General features: G+C 48.1%; 2 protein-coding genes across 10 annotated transcripts in view; one reads left to right on the forward strand and one right to left on the reverse strand.

Moving 5' to 3' along the window:
- PFKFB1 (6-phosphofructo-2-kinase/fructose-2,6-biphosphatase 1) overlaps positions 1-6,651 on the reverse strand; it is a 74,642-nt gene extending 67,991 nt beyond the window's left edge. For 2 of the 7 annotated variants that reach the window (XM_070502886.1, XM_070502884.1), the window contains exon 1: positions 6,416-6,651. Coding sequence is in view for 3 of the 7 variants with exons in the window: in XM_044763351.2 (XP_044619286.1) it covers positions 2,085-2,181 (97 nt within the window). In the remaining 4 variants the exon portion in view is untranslated. Of the gene's footprint in view, positions 1-2,084; positions 2,483-6,415 lie in introns of those variants that run through there. The other 5 variants (XM_044763351.2, XM_070502887.1, XM_044763352.2 and 2 more) reach the window with 5 other exon arrangements.
- Positions 6,652-8,294: 1,643 nt separating this feature from the next.
- APEX2 (apurinic/apyrimidinic endodeoxyribonuclease 2) lies at positions 8,295-15,980 on the forward strand. 3 transcript variants are annotated; one of them, XM_070502537.1, is made up of 6 exons: positions 8,300-8,576; positions 9,598-9,681; positions 10,403-10,583; positions 11,142-11,288; positions 12,008-12,077; positions 14,691-15,980. In XM_070502537.1, exons 1-6 carry the CDS (start codon positions 8,423-8,425, stop codon positions 15,591-15,593), a joined length of 1,539 nt encoding a protein of 512 aa, XP_070358638.1. In that variant the 5' UTR covers positions 8,300-8,422; the 3' UTR covers positions 15,594-15,980. The 3 variants fall into 3 exon arrangements, with proteins under 3 accessions (XP_070358641.1, XP_070358638.1, XP_070358640.1); XM_070502540.1 differs by lacking the exon at positions 10,403-10,583 and having other exon boundaries at positions 8,295-8,576; XM_070502539.1 differs by lacking the exons at positions 9,598-9,681; positions 10,403-10,583 and having other exon boundaries at positions 8,340-8,576.
- The last annotated feature ends 38 nt before the right edge of the window (positions 15,981-16,018 follow it).

A 16,018-nucleotide genomic window follows, 5' to 3' on the forward strand; every position in this document is an offset into this window, starting at 1 on the left:
AACCACTATTTAAGTTTATCACATCTGTGGTCTGACATAATTCAGTTAATCACTAATGAGTGACCGTCCTGTGCACACAGAGCCCCACGCTTGCCTATGGTGAGTGGTAGAGTGGAAGTAGCACAGAGTGACCATTTACTGAGTATCTGCTATTGCCTGGCTCCAGGCTTGATGCTGGGGATTTGATGGGCAAAAAGATTACACACCCACCTTCTTGTTTAAACAATAATAAAAACTAACATTTATTGAGTGCTTACAATGAACTGGACACTCTTCTAAGAATTTTATATGCTTTGGTTCTCTAATCTTCACAATAATACTATTATTGACTTCATTTTACAGATGAGGAAATGGAAGCACAGAGAGCTTAAGAGACTTGTCCAAGGTCACAGCAGCAGGAGGTGGCAGAGCTGGAGTTCAAAAATAGGCAGTCTGGGGGCTGGCCCCGTGGCCGAGTGGTTAAGTTCGCACGCTCCACTGCAGGCGGCCCAGTGGTTCGTCGGTTTGAGTCCTGGGCGCGGACATGGCACCGCTCATCGAGCCATGCTGAGGCGGCGTCCCACATGCCACAACTAGAAGGACCCACAACTAAGAACATACAACTATGTACTGGGGGGCTTTGGGGAGAAAAAGGAAAAAATAAAATCTTTTTAAAAAAATAGGCAGTCTGGATCCAGAACCTGTGAATCACTGAATCACCCCAACAATATGGAAGGTAGTTATTAATCCTGTTTTACAGCTGACGAAAGAGAGACTCAGAATTAAAGTGAGCACATATTTATCTTGCACCCTCTATGTGACAGAGACTATACTGGGTAATTTATGTGCATTATTTCTCCAACCTGAAAGAGAGAGTTCCCAGGAATATTAGGGTCCTAACTCTGGAGGACTCATGTATGCAGAGAATGGCTTGCCGGCTTGCCTGCTTGCCATCTAAACCCAACAGCCCCTTGGAAAGGACAAAGAGTGGCTGGGTGAGTGGGGGTGGGATATAATTCTCTCAGTCTCATCCAGGCTCCCTAGATCTCCAGATGAGTGAGTGAAACTGCAGGTGGAGAGGAGGAAAAACAGGAAGCTGGATTTTTCCCCCTCTTCCTTTTCTTCCTCCATCCATACCCTACATCCTCCATCTTCCTGGCTCCTCTAAGCAATTACCTCTCCCCCCACTAGCCTTGAGCCTGGACCTCCTCTAGCATTAGCATGGTGTAAACTTGGTCAGCTGGTCCTTGAAATGTCTGGGTTCCACAGTCCACAGCTGTCTTGTCTTTGCCCACCTTATGGCTCCTCAGGCCATAATCCTTGGCCTGGAAGCACCTTTGTCCACAACTGTCCCCTGTTATCTATGGGAAAAGGTATACTCCAGTTTTTAAAAAAAATATTTACAGATTTTGTCTGCTTCTCCTTTGCTCCTACTCTTTCTGAAATTTTCAAAGTGACCATTACATCAGCAGGCTGTCCCTGAGAGACTGAATGTCTTCTCCCTCAAATCCCCAGAGCAGAAAAAGTGTCCACATGTGCCAAGAAGGCAATGCAGGTGACAGGACACCCAGCCTTTCCCGACCCAGTCAAGTATGGACTTATTAGAAGAGGCTTGAGAAAGGGGAGGAGTAAAAGTGACCAAGGACAGGGTACTGTTGCGTACCCAGCACCTGTCCCCTGAGAAACGATGCCAGGAACCATCACCTTATTTCAAACGGGACCAATTTCCAGACGCTACACTAAGGTTGCCAAAATGAAACATTCTAGGCTTGCAATGAAGAGTTCCAAACTAGAAATGTCAAATTTTAAACAAGAGCCATTCTAAATAAGCTCTGGATAAGAAAGAAAAAGTTCCTAGTCAAAAATCCCTCTGATTAAGATGGTCTTTACCTAATCCTCATTTTTTCTCTATCTTCATCTCTCTCTCTTTCTCATTCTTTCTTTACCTTTCCTGACATTAGCCTCTTATCCTACAGCTGTTTCACCTTACTCATCTATTCCAACTTTCAGGTTGGGGTGGGAGTGGATAGGGGGCATGTCCTTTGCTCTTCTTCTACACCCACTCTACTGCCACCTTGAAGCCCACAGAAGCAAACCCCACTTACAGCCCCTCCTCCGTTGCAGCCCGCTGCTGCCGCTGCTGTGTGGAATCCAGATCTTCTGCAACCTGGTTTGGGTGAGCTCTCCCATCTCTTGAGACATCTTAGGCGTTGCGGCTAATGACACCACTGTCCACAAGGTACCGGGCCTCACTTCCTGTCTTACTAGCTGTCTCTTCTGTTGCTGTGGCCACAGCTGCAGGAGGACAGAGTTGGGACAGAGAGGTGCACTGGGCTTCTGAGCTCTCTGGCAGCCTGTCTCCAGGCCCCTCTCCTTTTTCCTAGTCCTTGCCTGCCTTGCCTGCCTCTGCTCCTGTGTGTACCGGTGGGGGCTTGGGTGCAGAGAGGGAGAGGTTGGGCAGAGGTGAGCAGAGGCCTCTGAACTCCAAGGGCTGTGTACATAGGAGATAAGTTAGAGCCCAGCAAGGAAGGCAGCCAGCAAGACAACCCAGGTCTGGCCAGTCACTTCCCTCCAATGAAGACAGGACTAGTAAGAGTATGCAAATAAAAGACCAAACATCATGTGCTTAAATCCTGTGTGGGGTGGGGAGGCAAAGGTGATGGAGGCAGGTCTTAGCAGCTTTATCAGCTTTGAAATAAAAAATGAGCCCAAGTAGAATGTCAAGTTCCAGCCCAGAAACAGATACACAAATCAGAAATGCAAGGTTCCCAAGTACAAACACACAAACACGGAGTCCCTACTGAAAACTGCAATGTTTTGAGCAATCAAAGACTCGGACTGGAAGTGGAAGATTCACTGCCTCACTGCCCCACCCTCCCCCACAAGATGGCATTGCAACTCTTGTCTTTGCCTGAATTCTGCTGCCTTTCCTGCCACAGGGCCTCTGCCTCCTAAAATGTGCTGGCTGGGCCACTCCTGGAGAGATGGGCACTATCCAATCATCTATACGCTTTCTCCAGCCAGGGCTAAAGAAATCAGAGTAAACCTGACACCTCGGGAAGAGGGGTAAATGTAGCCATTGCTGGGGGAAGAGATGGTAAGCACTGCCCACATGGCTGCCGGCTGCCATCAGGTGCCCTGAGGAGAAAGGCATCGTGATCTGATCCAGGAGCTGGCTAAAGTTCCTTATGCCAAGCCATGGGAATGGAGGCTTAGGCTGGAGGCTGCAGCAGGCAGAGTGTGGGGAGCAGGGAGCAATGGCCTGAAAGTAGGACAAGTCCATAAGCCAGAGCCATGCCACTTAGATGTCTCTGTTTACCCTCGCCTTACCCTGGTTGTTTTGAGGCTTTTATGTGTGGAACTCATCTAATGGCACAGCTCACTGGAAGATGTCCAAGTGTGCTCTTAATACATTATTTTGCAACCTTCCCACCCCCTGATGAACCTCCAGTCATTGGCTACGAGGAAACTCAACCTTCTTCCACTGAGCTGAGCTACACAGGGGCAATCTCCAGGGGACAGAAATCTCCAATCCCTGCCCTCCAAGGCTCTCAGTTCCACGTTACCTTTTAAGAAGTTCCCTAAAATACATTCTCAGTGTCTTAGTCTACATAAGGGTTAGATTACCTCCAGCTGTTGTGTATAAATCATACCCAACTTTCAATACATTTCAGAGCCTGTCCATCTAAATGAATCTATGAGGCAGTGGATCACAGTGGTTAAGAACAATGGGCTCTGGAGCCATACTACCGGAGTGGAATCCTACCTCTGCCTCTTGCTATGAGACCCTGGGGAGAAGACTTTTCAGTGCCTCAGTTTTTTCATCTGATTAGAGTACCTACCCTCTTAGGGTTGTTGAACATTCAACGTGTTAATACACGTAAATAAACCTGGGAAATGCTCAAAATATACTACCTAACACTGATTCCCTTTGTGAAGTAAATGATCAATCACCTCTTTAGCTAATCTGCAACTTCTAATGTAGTGCTGAGCATTCAGGAAACACTCAGCAAATGAAACTTCTAATATTATGACAAAGGGTTACCCTTTCTAATAAATAAAGAGTTCCTGCCAATCAATTAGAAAGATGAATTCACTGTTACTTTTTCAGTTTTGTGATAAACACTCTAGAAATTGTTTCATCCAACACTCTCAGCTAAGAAAATGGAGGCCTAGTGAGGGGAAGGAAGTATTTTCCTAATGTCCTATAGCAAATAAGTCACCAAGTCAGAAGTAGAACACTAGGGACCTGATTTCTCCTAGTCCAGGGCTCAGCTTTGGTTAATTGATCAATCAAGCTTGATTTAAGAATGTGGTCTTCCAGATTAGCTCAGAAATTTTAGAGTCTCAGAACTAGACTTTGGAAGAAATAAAACTCTCTTAACCCTAATAAGTCTCCTAACTGGTATCACCCTGATAATGGTAATAATCTTAATACTAACACTTTACATGTATATTTTCCATGGCCCACAAAGCAACAACATACTCCTTACCCTAGCGCAGCTTACAAACATTCTCATTAGCCTCACAGGGAAACTGAAGTCTAGGGAGGGAAAGTGGCTTGTCCAAGGTAACTGAGCCAGTCACATGAACCTCTCTTCTATGTTTACAATTTTGTCCTCATGACCCTCCCAAGAGGCAAAAAGATAATTTTAGCAGCAGGAAATCTGAGACAGGAGGCTAGCGAGCTTTTGGCAAGGTCTGCAAGGGTAAACCTGGGGCCCAGGGTTAAAAACCCAACTTAAAACTGCCTGGAACTAGTTTCTTTTTTTTAACCTCTGTTATCAGTTTTGATACTAGAAGCAGGAGAACTAAACAAGCTTGATGGGAAGACCTCAGCCTGGGCCTCAAAACATACTGTGTACTTTTTTCCGTCTGGGCCTTTGCTCAGCCTGGAATGCCTTCTCTTCCCTTCCATTCTCAATCAAAACTGTCTCACTCTTCTAGGCCTGGTTCAATATTTGCCCCCTCTGGGAAGCCTTCCCTGCATCCTTGGGATAGGCTTTGTCTTTGGTTCTCATATTGCCTATATGCTTCTGTCTATCTGAGTAAGTATCCACCAGTGTTTTACTGGTCCACTTCCCTACTAGACTGTGAGCTGCTTGAGGATGGGGACTGGATCTCAGTTATCTGTGATCTGTGTTTCCAGTGTCCAGCTCAGGCCCTGACACAGAGGAGACATTTGCTCAATGCATGTTTGTACAATCTACATCTCTCTCCCCTAGATGACAAACATGTGCACAAACAATCATTCAACAAGGTAAATGTTATAAAAGACAGCTATGCAGGGAACTGGGTGGGGGAACTAACTTGGTCTGAAGGTAGAAGGTGGCATCTAGAAAGTTTCTCAACCTTGAATGGGCAGAACAGAATAGACAAAAGAATAAAGTCTCCCCTGAAAAGGTCCAATTAACTAGTTGCAGAAAAAGGGTTCACTCAGTATCAGAGACTCACTCAAGACCAAGAGCTGAGCCACAAATTCTAAAATGGGATTAACTCTAGGGAGGAAAAGCATACAGTGTGACTTCCTGAGACCTACAGATCCTGACCATCCTCTCAAAGCACAAGGTATGTAGGAGAATCTTGTTAAAAGCACTATCAAGACAGTACTGATGGGTAACAGAATCACAAATGTGGTCTCCCTATTGGTAATTCTTGGAGTGTGTGGATGTGAATGCATCTGTGGGGGGTTAGCATGTGGAGGGGAGATGAGCCACATGCTCACAGGTCAGGTGCCTACGCATGAGCAACAGGCCTTCTGTGGCAGCAGCCTAGGATTCACTTCTGAGCCACCGCCCTGGCCTACCATCCCCCCACTATTTTCAGCCCCATGCCTGGGGCCCAAGGCTCACTGCATCCTAGTCCTAGAGTGGCTCTCCACAGACCACAGTCACTTAAGGAACAGAGCAGCTGGAAGGTTGTGAGTGGTATTGCCTGGGGAGGCTACAGAAAAAGCAGGATCAGTAATCTCACACAGAGCATAGAAGTCCTGAAATATTTCCGAAGAGCTTTGATTCCTGTCCTCCCACTCCTCTCCACCTTGAGACAGCCCTCTGAGGGAAGTAGGCTAGGGACTTCAATTTCCATTTTAGTGAGAAGGCTATTAAAGCCCACAGAAGCTAAAAAGCTTGTTCAAAGTGGCACAGCAAACCAGCCCTACTTTATTCAGCCAGCTCATGCAAAACTGGATAGACCATGTTAGAGAGACTTCCAAAGTTGCTAGAGAGCTGCCTTTTGGGCCAGTGTCCCACAAAGACAGGTCAGAATAGATAATAGACAGATAATTAGATATAGATTTCATCTTTTTCCAAATTCTCCCATACCCTTTAAGGTACACTTTAATTGACCACCTATGCAAAGAAAACTTTCCAGAGGGCCTGAAGAATGGATTTGGATTTGTGTAACTCCTATCTATGTCTCCTTCTGTCTCACCTACCTGTTCTCCTAGAAGTTTTTTCTTCCATCGCTAGTTATCCGACACACAGCTCTCTCGCATTTAGACCCCCAAAGCAGGTCCAGTGGGTGGCGTCAAAGAGGGAGCCTGGAGCTTTTCGTTGGTTCCCTGGGAAAACTTGAGAAGTACCCTTAGTAAGGGAGGGGTGTGTGCTCTGTTGAAATATCAGCTGTTGCAGTTGCCAAAGAAGTTCCTGAGCCACCCAGACGGAGCCTTTTCTCTTCAGGCCAACCATGTGTTCACCTTGCCCCAAAGGTCAGAACTAATATTAACAAGCCACTGCAGAATGGGGAAATTAAAACCAGCAATGGAGACAGGCAAGATCTGGATTTCCTTGGGACTAAGTTTCAGATTGGTCTTCAGTGTAAATGGGCATGATCCCTTACTGAAAAGCGATCTGGCAATATGAAGCAAGAGCAATAAAAATGTTCATTTCCTTTGTCCTAGTTATACCACTCCTGGGATTCAATCCTGAGCCAATAACCACCAAAGCACGAAAAAGCTCAAAGCACCAAAATTTTTATTTTAATTGAAGAGCTATTTTCTGATGGCAACAACTTGAAGATAACCTTTAAGTCCTTCAGGAGGAAAAGGAGTTCATTGGGTCTTTTCTGCGGACATTGAGGATGATGGCTCTAAGGCTATGGAATTCTGGGGGGAAAATAACTATGCTACAATTGTGGGTGAGGCACCTATGGATGCAAAGTTATTCTCTTCCCTGGACATTGACCATGTCTATTTTTTTTATTTTTGTGTTCTCAAAAACCAGTCACTAACCTATTGATGTTCTTGCTATTGCCGTTTGTTCATTCATTCAACAAATATTTATTGACTCATAATACATGCTATGACCTATATTAGGGAATGGGGCTAACAAGATGAATCAGATATGGTCATCGCTCTCAAGTTGCTGGCAGTCTAGTGACAGAAACAGAAATCAATGGTAGCTGTGCATTGTGATAAGTGCTATGACAGAATGGACCATAGGGTGCTGGGTGGGCCCAGAGGAAAAGATCTAACTGGGGAGGTGCGTGGTTAGGAAAAACTCTTAGGAAAGTATTCCTTGAGCTGTTTAAGACAGGGTTTGAATCCTGGCTCTACCACTTCTGTGAGACTAGGGTGAATCCATTCAACCTCTCTTAGTTAACCTTAACGCCCTTTACAGGCTTGTTCTCAGAATGACATCAGATAATGCATATGGAAAAGCCATGGGCTACACTGGGAGATAGTGCTGCTCTGGAGCTTGGGTAGCCCACTTAAATTTTCTGGGCCTCGATTTTACTTATCCCAGAAATAGAGCTAAGAAAAAGCATGTGTCGGGCCACGTCCTTAGGGATATTATAAAGCCCAAGACAAACAATGGCTACAGAGTGGGCCTAAGACAGCCTCCTCTCTCCCTCTCCCTCGAAAGCCGGAGGCCCTCTCCCTAAGTCTTATTCCATCACAGCGCTTCTTACTGCTCCCTCCTGCAGCTGCAAAGGTCCCTTTGAGCCCCTCACTCCCACGCAAACAGTTACGGGAGCTACTCTCACGGCGCTCGCGGCATCGGCGCACTGGGGAGGCTGTCTGGCGCACTGGGGGCGGGGCTTCGGCCGCGCGGCGGTTCCATTGCTTAAAAAGTGGTGAAATCCGATTTGTAAGTAATCGGAAGCACCAAGATGACTTTTGAGCAGAGCAGAAACGCAGTCAGACTAAGGTTTTTGGGCCAGTGTGCAGTGAGAGCAGCAAGACTGCAACTGGAGGCCTTTGTCTCGCTATTCCTTCCGTCTTGGCAGCCGCACCAACCTGTTTGGCATCCGCCCCTCCCGCCAATGAAAACTAACGGGCTCGAAGCCCCGCCCCATGTGCGTCCGACCCTTTCGTAGCACGCAGGAGAACGCCTGCGCAAATGCGCGCGGAAGGCTGGGCCTGGCCGGCGTGGGGGCCTCTGGGAGTTCGCCTGCGCCTAGGTTTGGCGCCAGCTGGAAGGCGTTGCGATTCAGTGTCAAGATGTTGCGCGTAGTAAGCTGGAATATCAATGGGATCCGGAGACCCCTACAAGGGGTATGCGAGGAGCCCAGCAACTGTACCGCCATGGCCATGGGGCGCGTTTTGGACAAGCTGGATGCCGACATCGTCTGTCTTCAGGAGACCAAAGTGACCAGTGAGGGCTCAAGAATCCAGGACCCCTACCATACTCTCCCTTTTCCACTGACTTTTCCACCTTGCTGCATCTCATTTCACTTTCCCATTTCTCTATCCTTAGAGACCTCCCCTTAGACCCAGTTCAGTATCCTGATCCCCCTCCCCTTTAAATTCCGATTTCTCACTCCAGCTAGGTCTGCTAATTCCCACTTCACCTCCTGTCCTCAGCAGAGCCTAAATCCCCTTCCCCTTGCAACCTCCATCCTCGTTCAGATCCTGTAATTCTCTCTTCTTATCCCGCCCCGGCTCAATCCTCCCATTCCCCCCCCCCCCACCACCACCACTGCATGGTACTAATCTCCCACTCCCAAGCCAGACCTCCTAATTCCCCCTTCCTGCCCCCAGCTCGGATCCTTTAATACCAACCCCATCTTTGCCCTCAGCTCAGACTTCCTAATTTCCTCCTTTTACACCTCCATCTGAGATCCTCAGTTCCCCTATCTCTGCCCCCATCTTTCCTCCCTTGCTCAGAACCTCTCATCTTGCATACCTCATGTCCCACCCCAAGCTTAGACCCACTGATTCCCTCTCCCACCCCTCTCCTACCCCCAGCTCAATCCCGATTCCTTCTTCCCTGTCCCGGTCACCCCCCTCTTAGACCCCTTAACAACTTTTCCCTCGATCCTCAGTTCAGATCCTCTAATTCCCTCTCCTACCCCCAGCTCAGATTCCCAGTTCTCTCTCCCATATTCCCGTTTTCCCACCCACAGCACCCTGCAGTCACCTAGTCACCCAGCCTCCTCCCTCCTTATTCTTCACCTCTCATTACATAGTCTCCCCCCTCCTTCTAATTCTGATATCAATTCGCTTTCTAGTCCCCGCCTTTCTAGCTCCTCCTCTACTCGTAGATACTTCCTTTTTCCTCCCAACTTTGGCTCTGATGTGTGCAAGGAATTATTAGCCTACAACTGTAATTCCAGGCCTTTGTGTGTCCTGGGTCCTAGTTTTATATCTGACATAATCTTACATCTCTTTTCCAGGGGATGTGCTGACGGAGCCCCTGGCTATCATTGAGGGCTATAACTCCTATTTCAGCTTCAGCCGCAACCGTAGTGGCTATTCTGGTAACTAGGGCTTTCTGGGGACTTTAAATTAGTGATGGAAGCAGGAACAGCAAAGGGTTTCCAATATTTGATGAGAAGGTAATAAGAAACTTAGGCTTTTAGTCCATGGAGCTAAGGCCACATACTATGCGAAGGATAATTTTTATGTTTAGAATTATCCTTTTGGAACTCAGAAGCACAATCGAATGCTGGTTAATTGTACGAAGTGTGGAGCCAGACTGCCTGGGTTTGAATCCTAGCTTACTTCCTAGCTGTGTACCCTCCGGCAAGTTACTTAACCTCTTTATGCCTCAGGTTCCTCAGCTGGAAAATGGGAATAATGCCCACCTCCAAGGGCTATTATAAGGATTAAGTGAATTAGTCCATGTGATAATAATAATAGCTAACACTTTTTGAGTACTTACCATGTATCCATGTAAAACACTTAGAATATTAGCTGTTTTATTCTGTGGCTTTTTAATTTTTATTATTATACATATCTATATTTTTTGAGGTCACATTGGTTTATAACTTCTGTGGCTTTTTTAGATGAAAGAACTGAGACTCCAGGGTTTGAGTAGAGTTGTCCCAGGCTCTAGGGAGCCATTCATGGCCCTTGAGTTGGGAGAACCCTCAATAGAGCCACACTTGATGAAGATGACTCAGGTGACCGTGAAGGCAACAGGCTGTGCAACAGGTTGTTGGCTGCCAGGCCTGCTTAGAGTACCCTGTCTGTCTCCAGGTGTAGCCACCTTCTGTAAGGACAGTGCTACTCCAGTGGCTGCCGAAGAAGGCCTGAGTGGCCTACTTGCCACTCACAATGGGGACGTGGGTTGCTATGGAAACATGGATGAGTTCACCCAAGAAGAGCTTCGGGCTCTGGATAGTGAGGGCCGGGCCCTCCTCACACAGCACAAGATCCGGTAATAGCCCACATCCCCCTGTCACTGAGCACTGCTGGTTCTACTCTGTGAGTGTGGTGATTCTGAGGCTCCCCTTATGAACATGCATTCACCATGGGAAACTTCCCAAACTTGTCTTTCCTGGACTCTCGTCCTGTCTGGGCTACTCACTATGTGACCCTGGGCAAATCCTGTTCCCCTCTGAGTCTTGAGTTCCCCGTCTCTACAGTGGGGGGGGGGGGGGGGTGCCTGGGAGGTCCGGCTCTCTTATTACCACAGGTAACTCAAAAGCAACTTAGCCAATGCTGAACTGATTGCCCCAAGTTGCTCTCTTTCTGGGTGTCCTATCTTTGCAAATGGCAGCACCATCACCACGTACCTGAGTGTCGTTAGATGCCCCTCGTTCTGCCTCACCTGTAGTCAGCCCCTAGGTCCTGTGTATGCCAACTTATTGTCTCTTTATCCCCTTCCTTCACATCCATTCCACAGATAACCATTAGTGGAAGCCACATGGTGTGGGGAGGGGAGGGGAGGATTGAAAATGACCCCCGTTTGTTGAGGGAGTTCTTTTCTCCCCAGCACAAGTGAAGGGAAGGAGAAGACCTTGACCCTAATCAACGTGTACTGCCCTCACGCGGACCCTGGGAAGCCTGAGCGGCTGGCCTTTAAGATGCGCTTCTATCGCTTGCTGCAGACCCGAGCAGAAGCCCTCCTGGCAGCTGGCAGGTACTGTAAGCCTGGACAGCAAGACTTCTTTTGAGTTTGTCCTGGGTGTCCAGCCCTCTGTCAAGCTCCATTGGGAGGAATATGGGGTCTTTGTCTTTTGAGTTCCTTCGCAGCCCAGTTGCAGACACCAGCATAGACCCTGTTTTCTAAGAGCTGTGAGGACCACGTAAAGTGACACAAATATGGGTTTTGTGCTCAGATACCTCTGAGCATCTATCTTGGTTCCTCCTTTTACTCACTGTGAGCCCCAAGGCTAGCCTTGTCTCTGTTTTCCCTTTTGTCAGATGAGTGTATGAATCCCTACCTCACAGAATAGTTTTAAGGATGAAAGGGGTTAAAGAAGGTAAAGTGCCTTGGAGCAAAAGAAAAAGATCTTGTCCCAGGGAAGGACAGAAAAGGGTGGGTTAGAGTAATCAAGGGATGCTTCCTAGAGGAAGTGGTACCTGAGCTCAACTTTGAAGGACCGGAAAGATGCCATTAGATAGAGATCAGTGAGACAGTCGTATCACACAGGGAATGATTTCACCTTCCGACATCAGAATTGGGTTGGTTGTAAAAGGCAGCAAGGTTATGGTAATATTGGAAAGGTAGGCTACCATGAGTTGCTGTTGGCTCCCACTTTGGCCTCAGTGTAGAAGGGCCCAGGAGGAGGTAGGTAGGCCAGGACTACTGCTTCCCTTTCTTGAATGTCCAGTTGACAGTGCCACCTTGTTTTTCAGCCATGTGATCATTCTGGGTGACCTGAATACAGCCCACCGCCCCATTGACCACTGGGACGCAGTCAACCTGGTAAGGCTTCTTCTATGCCCCTGGCCTCATGCCTGACTGTAGTTCTGTTCAGCTAGCGAACCTGTGCTCTTTTTTGGCCCAGGTGCAGCATCCTTCATGGAAGAGCAGAGCTTAGTTTGCAATACTCCTCTCAAAGCACTGAGGATTGTTCATTCCTTGAGTAGACATTACTGACTGTGACCTTGGACTGGCCCTAAGCCACGTGCTGGGGACTCAGTTACTAGTGAGTTCTGGCTCTTGGCCCCTCAGAGCTTTCAGCATGGTGATGGACTATGGACATGTGATCAGCCCATTATGGAATGGTGTCTTCAGGGCTGAGGCAGAGATGGCAGCCCAGGAGGTTAGAGGAACCCAGAAATGGGGTTCCTGGGCCAGCCTGGATATCAGGGGAGGCATCTGAAAATGGCTGAATCTTAAAAAATGAATAGAACAGAGCTTTGGGGTGGGCGGAGCAAGGCATTCTAGCGTGAACAAAGGCTGCAAGCTGAGAATTGGCCTCATGTGCATGGAAAACTGCAAGTCCCATTCTTGTTAGGGAGTGACATAGGGAGGGAGGTGAGTGGCAGGAGATGGGGCTGGAGAGTCCTTTGGCGGCCAGATTTTGAGGGCGTTGAACTCCACATTGCCTTGATCATTTCCCTAATTCACGATTTCCTGCTCATGAACCTTTAATACCTCCCTGTTACCTCTGTGATGCAGAGAAAACATCTAGGCCTGGCATTCCAGGCTCTTTCTGGTCTGTGCCCAGTCTCCATTTTCATCCTGAGTACTGCTACACACTGTGTCCACTCCAGCCGAGTCATCTCCTCTCTGCCTATTGCAAAAGTTATTCTCATTTTGGCTTTTCTCACTGTACCCTGAATTGGTGGGCATGTGCTCCCTTCTCTCTCTTTTTCTTGTATGAACTTCTCATTTCTGAGTCCCTCTAGGCCAATGGTTCTCAACTCCTGACAGCATATTAGAACAAGGAGCTTTTACAAAAATATCAATACCTTGGTGCCGCCCCAGACCAAGTAAATCAGAATGTGTTGAGTGTGGGGCCAGTGTGGCAGTATCTTTTAAAAGCTCCCAGGCTGATTTTATTGTACAGTCATGCTTGAGAACCACTGCCCTAGAATCTCTAAGCCAGTTCTCATCTTGGCTTGCCTCGTGAGGGGAGGGGTCAATAATTTTTGCAGCTTAGCACTGGCTTGACTCAAGAGGGGCTGTAGGAAGATTCCTTTATGAGTTTGCTGAAGAGCCACATAAACATAGATGTAGATCCCAGCTGGGAAAATGAGCAGAAATGAGAGAATGGTGATGGTAATGTGGTGGAGAAGGGAGTGTACACTAGAAAGAGTAAGCCTTCGGTCCCTCTCTACCTTATTGCTCATCAAGCATTTACTCAGTCTCTTCGTTCTGCTTCCTGTGATAGCGTCATGTACCTTTATGCCTTCTCTCCTTAGTTCAGAACTATCCTAGGTCTCTCAAGTGCACCTCTTACGTTCTTCCTTGCAGGAAAATAGAATTAATAGTACAGGTCACATGATAGATACAGTCTTTCCAAAATAGCAGAATACGTCTACTTCCTACGAGACTGGCTCTTCTAGTCTTCTTTAAACGGCACCATCATCCTCTTGGTTACTTCAGCCAGAATCCTGGGAATTGTGTTAGTGTTGTCCTTCTTCTCTACCCCCACCTTCCCACATTCAGTCAGTCAGCGAGTACTGTTGATTCTAGCTCCAAATCATCTCTTAATTTCATTTTTCTCTGTCTCCTCTGGTGCCATCCTGGTCTAAGTGACCATCATCTCTTGCTTGCGTGGACTACATAGTCATTTCCTGCTGATATCCTGGCCCCTAGTCTGGTTTCCCCCTCAAGTCTTTTGGGTACAATGCCCCTTCCTTTCACAGGCCCTTTACACAGGCTGTTCTCTCAACTTGTAACACCCAGCCTTCACTTCTCAGCTTCAGATCATCTCCTGAAAGGAAGCCTCGTTGGTCCCCAGGATGAGATCAGGTTCCCACTTTGTCCCTAGCATCATGTATGGTATATAATCAGTGTTCTTTGAAGGTTGTTACATTGAATGAGTGGGTGGGTGGTTTGGATGGATGAATGAATTGGGGATCATAGCCAAAGGAAGTATTCAGACATAGATCCCTGGAGTGCCTCAACTCAAGAGGGAGGGGTGGTCAGTGAGGGTTTTGACAAACACAAGATAAGCCAAATAGTGCCAGAGGGTTTAAATGAAAAGGCAACAGTCTTCTTAACTCTTCACTCCAGCCCTATTTCCTAGAGGTAACCACTTTTAACTTCCTATTTTCCATTATTTTGGTGAGCAGTTCCAAGAATTGCTTTGATTAAGCAAACAACAAACTTCCAGATTTGGCATTCATGGACTGGTGCAGTGCAATTGTAGCCCGATACAGAGGAAAAAACAAGCCTGGGTGTTTAAATCAGTAAGGATGGAAATTGAATCCCAGCTCTGCCAGTTCTGGACTGTGTCACCTTGAGCAGTAATCTTCTTTGGAACAACCACATTTTCTTTCTGTAAAATGAAGCAGTTAGTCTAAGTCCCTTTCAGTTTAGGCATCTAGTTATGCCTCTCTCTTCATCTCTTTTCTTCTTCCCCAGGAATGCTTTGAAGACGACCCAGGGCGCAAATGGATGGACAGCTTGCTCAGTAACCCGGGGTGCCAGGCTGAGTCCCATGTAGGGCCCTTCATTGATAGCTATCGCTGCTTCCAGCCAAAGCAGGAGGGGGCCTTCACCTGCTGGTCAGTAGTCAGTGGTGCCCGCCCTCTGAACTATGGCTGCCGGCTTGACTATGTGCTGGGGGACAGGACCTTGGTCATAGACACCTTCCAGGCCTCCTTTCTGCTACCTGAGGTGATGGGCTCTGACCACTGCCCCGTGGGTGCAGTCTTGAGTGTGTCCTCTGTGCCTGCCAAACAGTGCCCACCTCTGTGCACCCGCTTCCTCCCTGAATTTGCAGGCACCCAGCTCAAGATCCTTCGCTTCCTGGTTCGTCTCGAACAAGATCCTGTGTTCAGGCAGTCGGCGCTGCAGCTCAGCGATCAAACCCAGGTACAGATGCGCCAAAACAAAGCCCGTGTGCGCTCAGCCCGGCCTCGGCCAAGTCAGGCTGGCTCCAGCAGAGGCCAGAAAAACCTGAGGAGCTACTTCCAGCCATCCTCCAGCCATCCCCAAGCTTCTCCTAACTTGGAGCTTCCTAGCCTGGGCATGACCCCAAAGACCCAAGAAGAGGAGGTGATGGCCAAAGTGGTAGAGGAGCAGGCCAAGGCTTCAGAGGCCAAGGATGAGAAGGAGCTACGGACCTCATTCTGGAAGTCTGTGCTTGGGGGGCCCTCGCCCATGCCCCTCTGCGGGGGCCACGGGGAGCCATGTGTGATGCGAACTGTGAAGAAGCCAGGACCCAACCTAGGCCGCCACTTCTACATGTGTGCCAGGCCCCGTGGTCCTCCCACTGACCCCGCCTCCCGCTGTAACTTCTTCCTCTGGAGCAGGCCCAGCTAAACCAACGCAGGCCCAAGGATGTCTGTCATGGTCAACTCTGTACATGATCTGAGGCCAGCTCCCTCCTATGCTGCCTCTGTCTCCTCCAAGGCCTTCTTCCCCTCCTCTTCCTCCACCTCCTCCTCCTCCACCTTCCCCAAGGACCCCTCCCTTTCCTCTTTCTCTTCCTCCTCTAAGGCCTCTCTTCCTCTCTCTTCTTTCTGCCTAGCTCTAATCATTGGTGAGCTTCTTGTGCCTTAATGCTGCGACCTAGACCCTACCCCACTTCCCACCTTCCTGTCAGAAGTACACAGGAACCAGTTGCCTCAGGAAGTTGTGATTTCAAACCCCTTCCTTCCTTGCTGGGAAATGTATCTGTGCCTAAATAAAGTTTGTGTCTTTGTTTTAGTGTACCGTGTCATGCGGACGTCCTAGATGTGTTCCAT

This window comes from Equus asinus, chromosome X, assembly GCF_041296235.1.
Source record: "Equus asinus isolate D_3611 breed Donkey chromosome X, EquAss-T2T_v2, whole genome shotgun sequence".
Lineage (NCBI taxonomy): Eukaryota > Metazoa > Chordata > Mammalia > Perissodactyla > Equidae > Equus > Equus asinus.

Coding starts and splice junctions, on each gene's coding strand:
- APEX2 (XM_070502537.1), top strand. CDS start 8,423: ATGTTGCGCGTAGTAAGCTGGAATATCAATGGGATCCGGAGACCCCTA. Junction 10,584..11,141: donor CTCACACAGCACAAGATCCG/GTAATAGCCCAC, acceptor TTTTCTCCCCAG/CACAAGTGAAGGGAAGGAGA. Junction 11,289..12,007: donor GCCCTCCTGGCAGCTGGCAG/GTACTGTAAGCC, acceptor CTTGTTTTTCAG/CCATGTGATCATTCTGGGTG.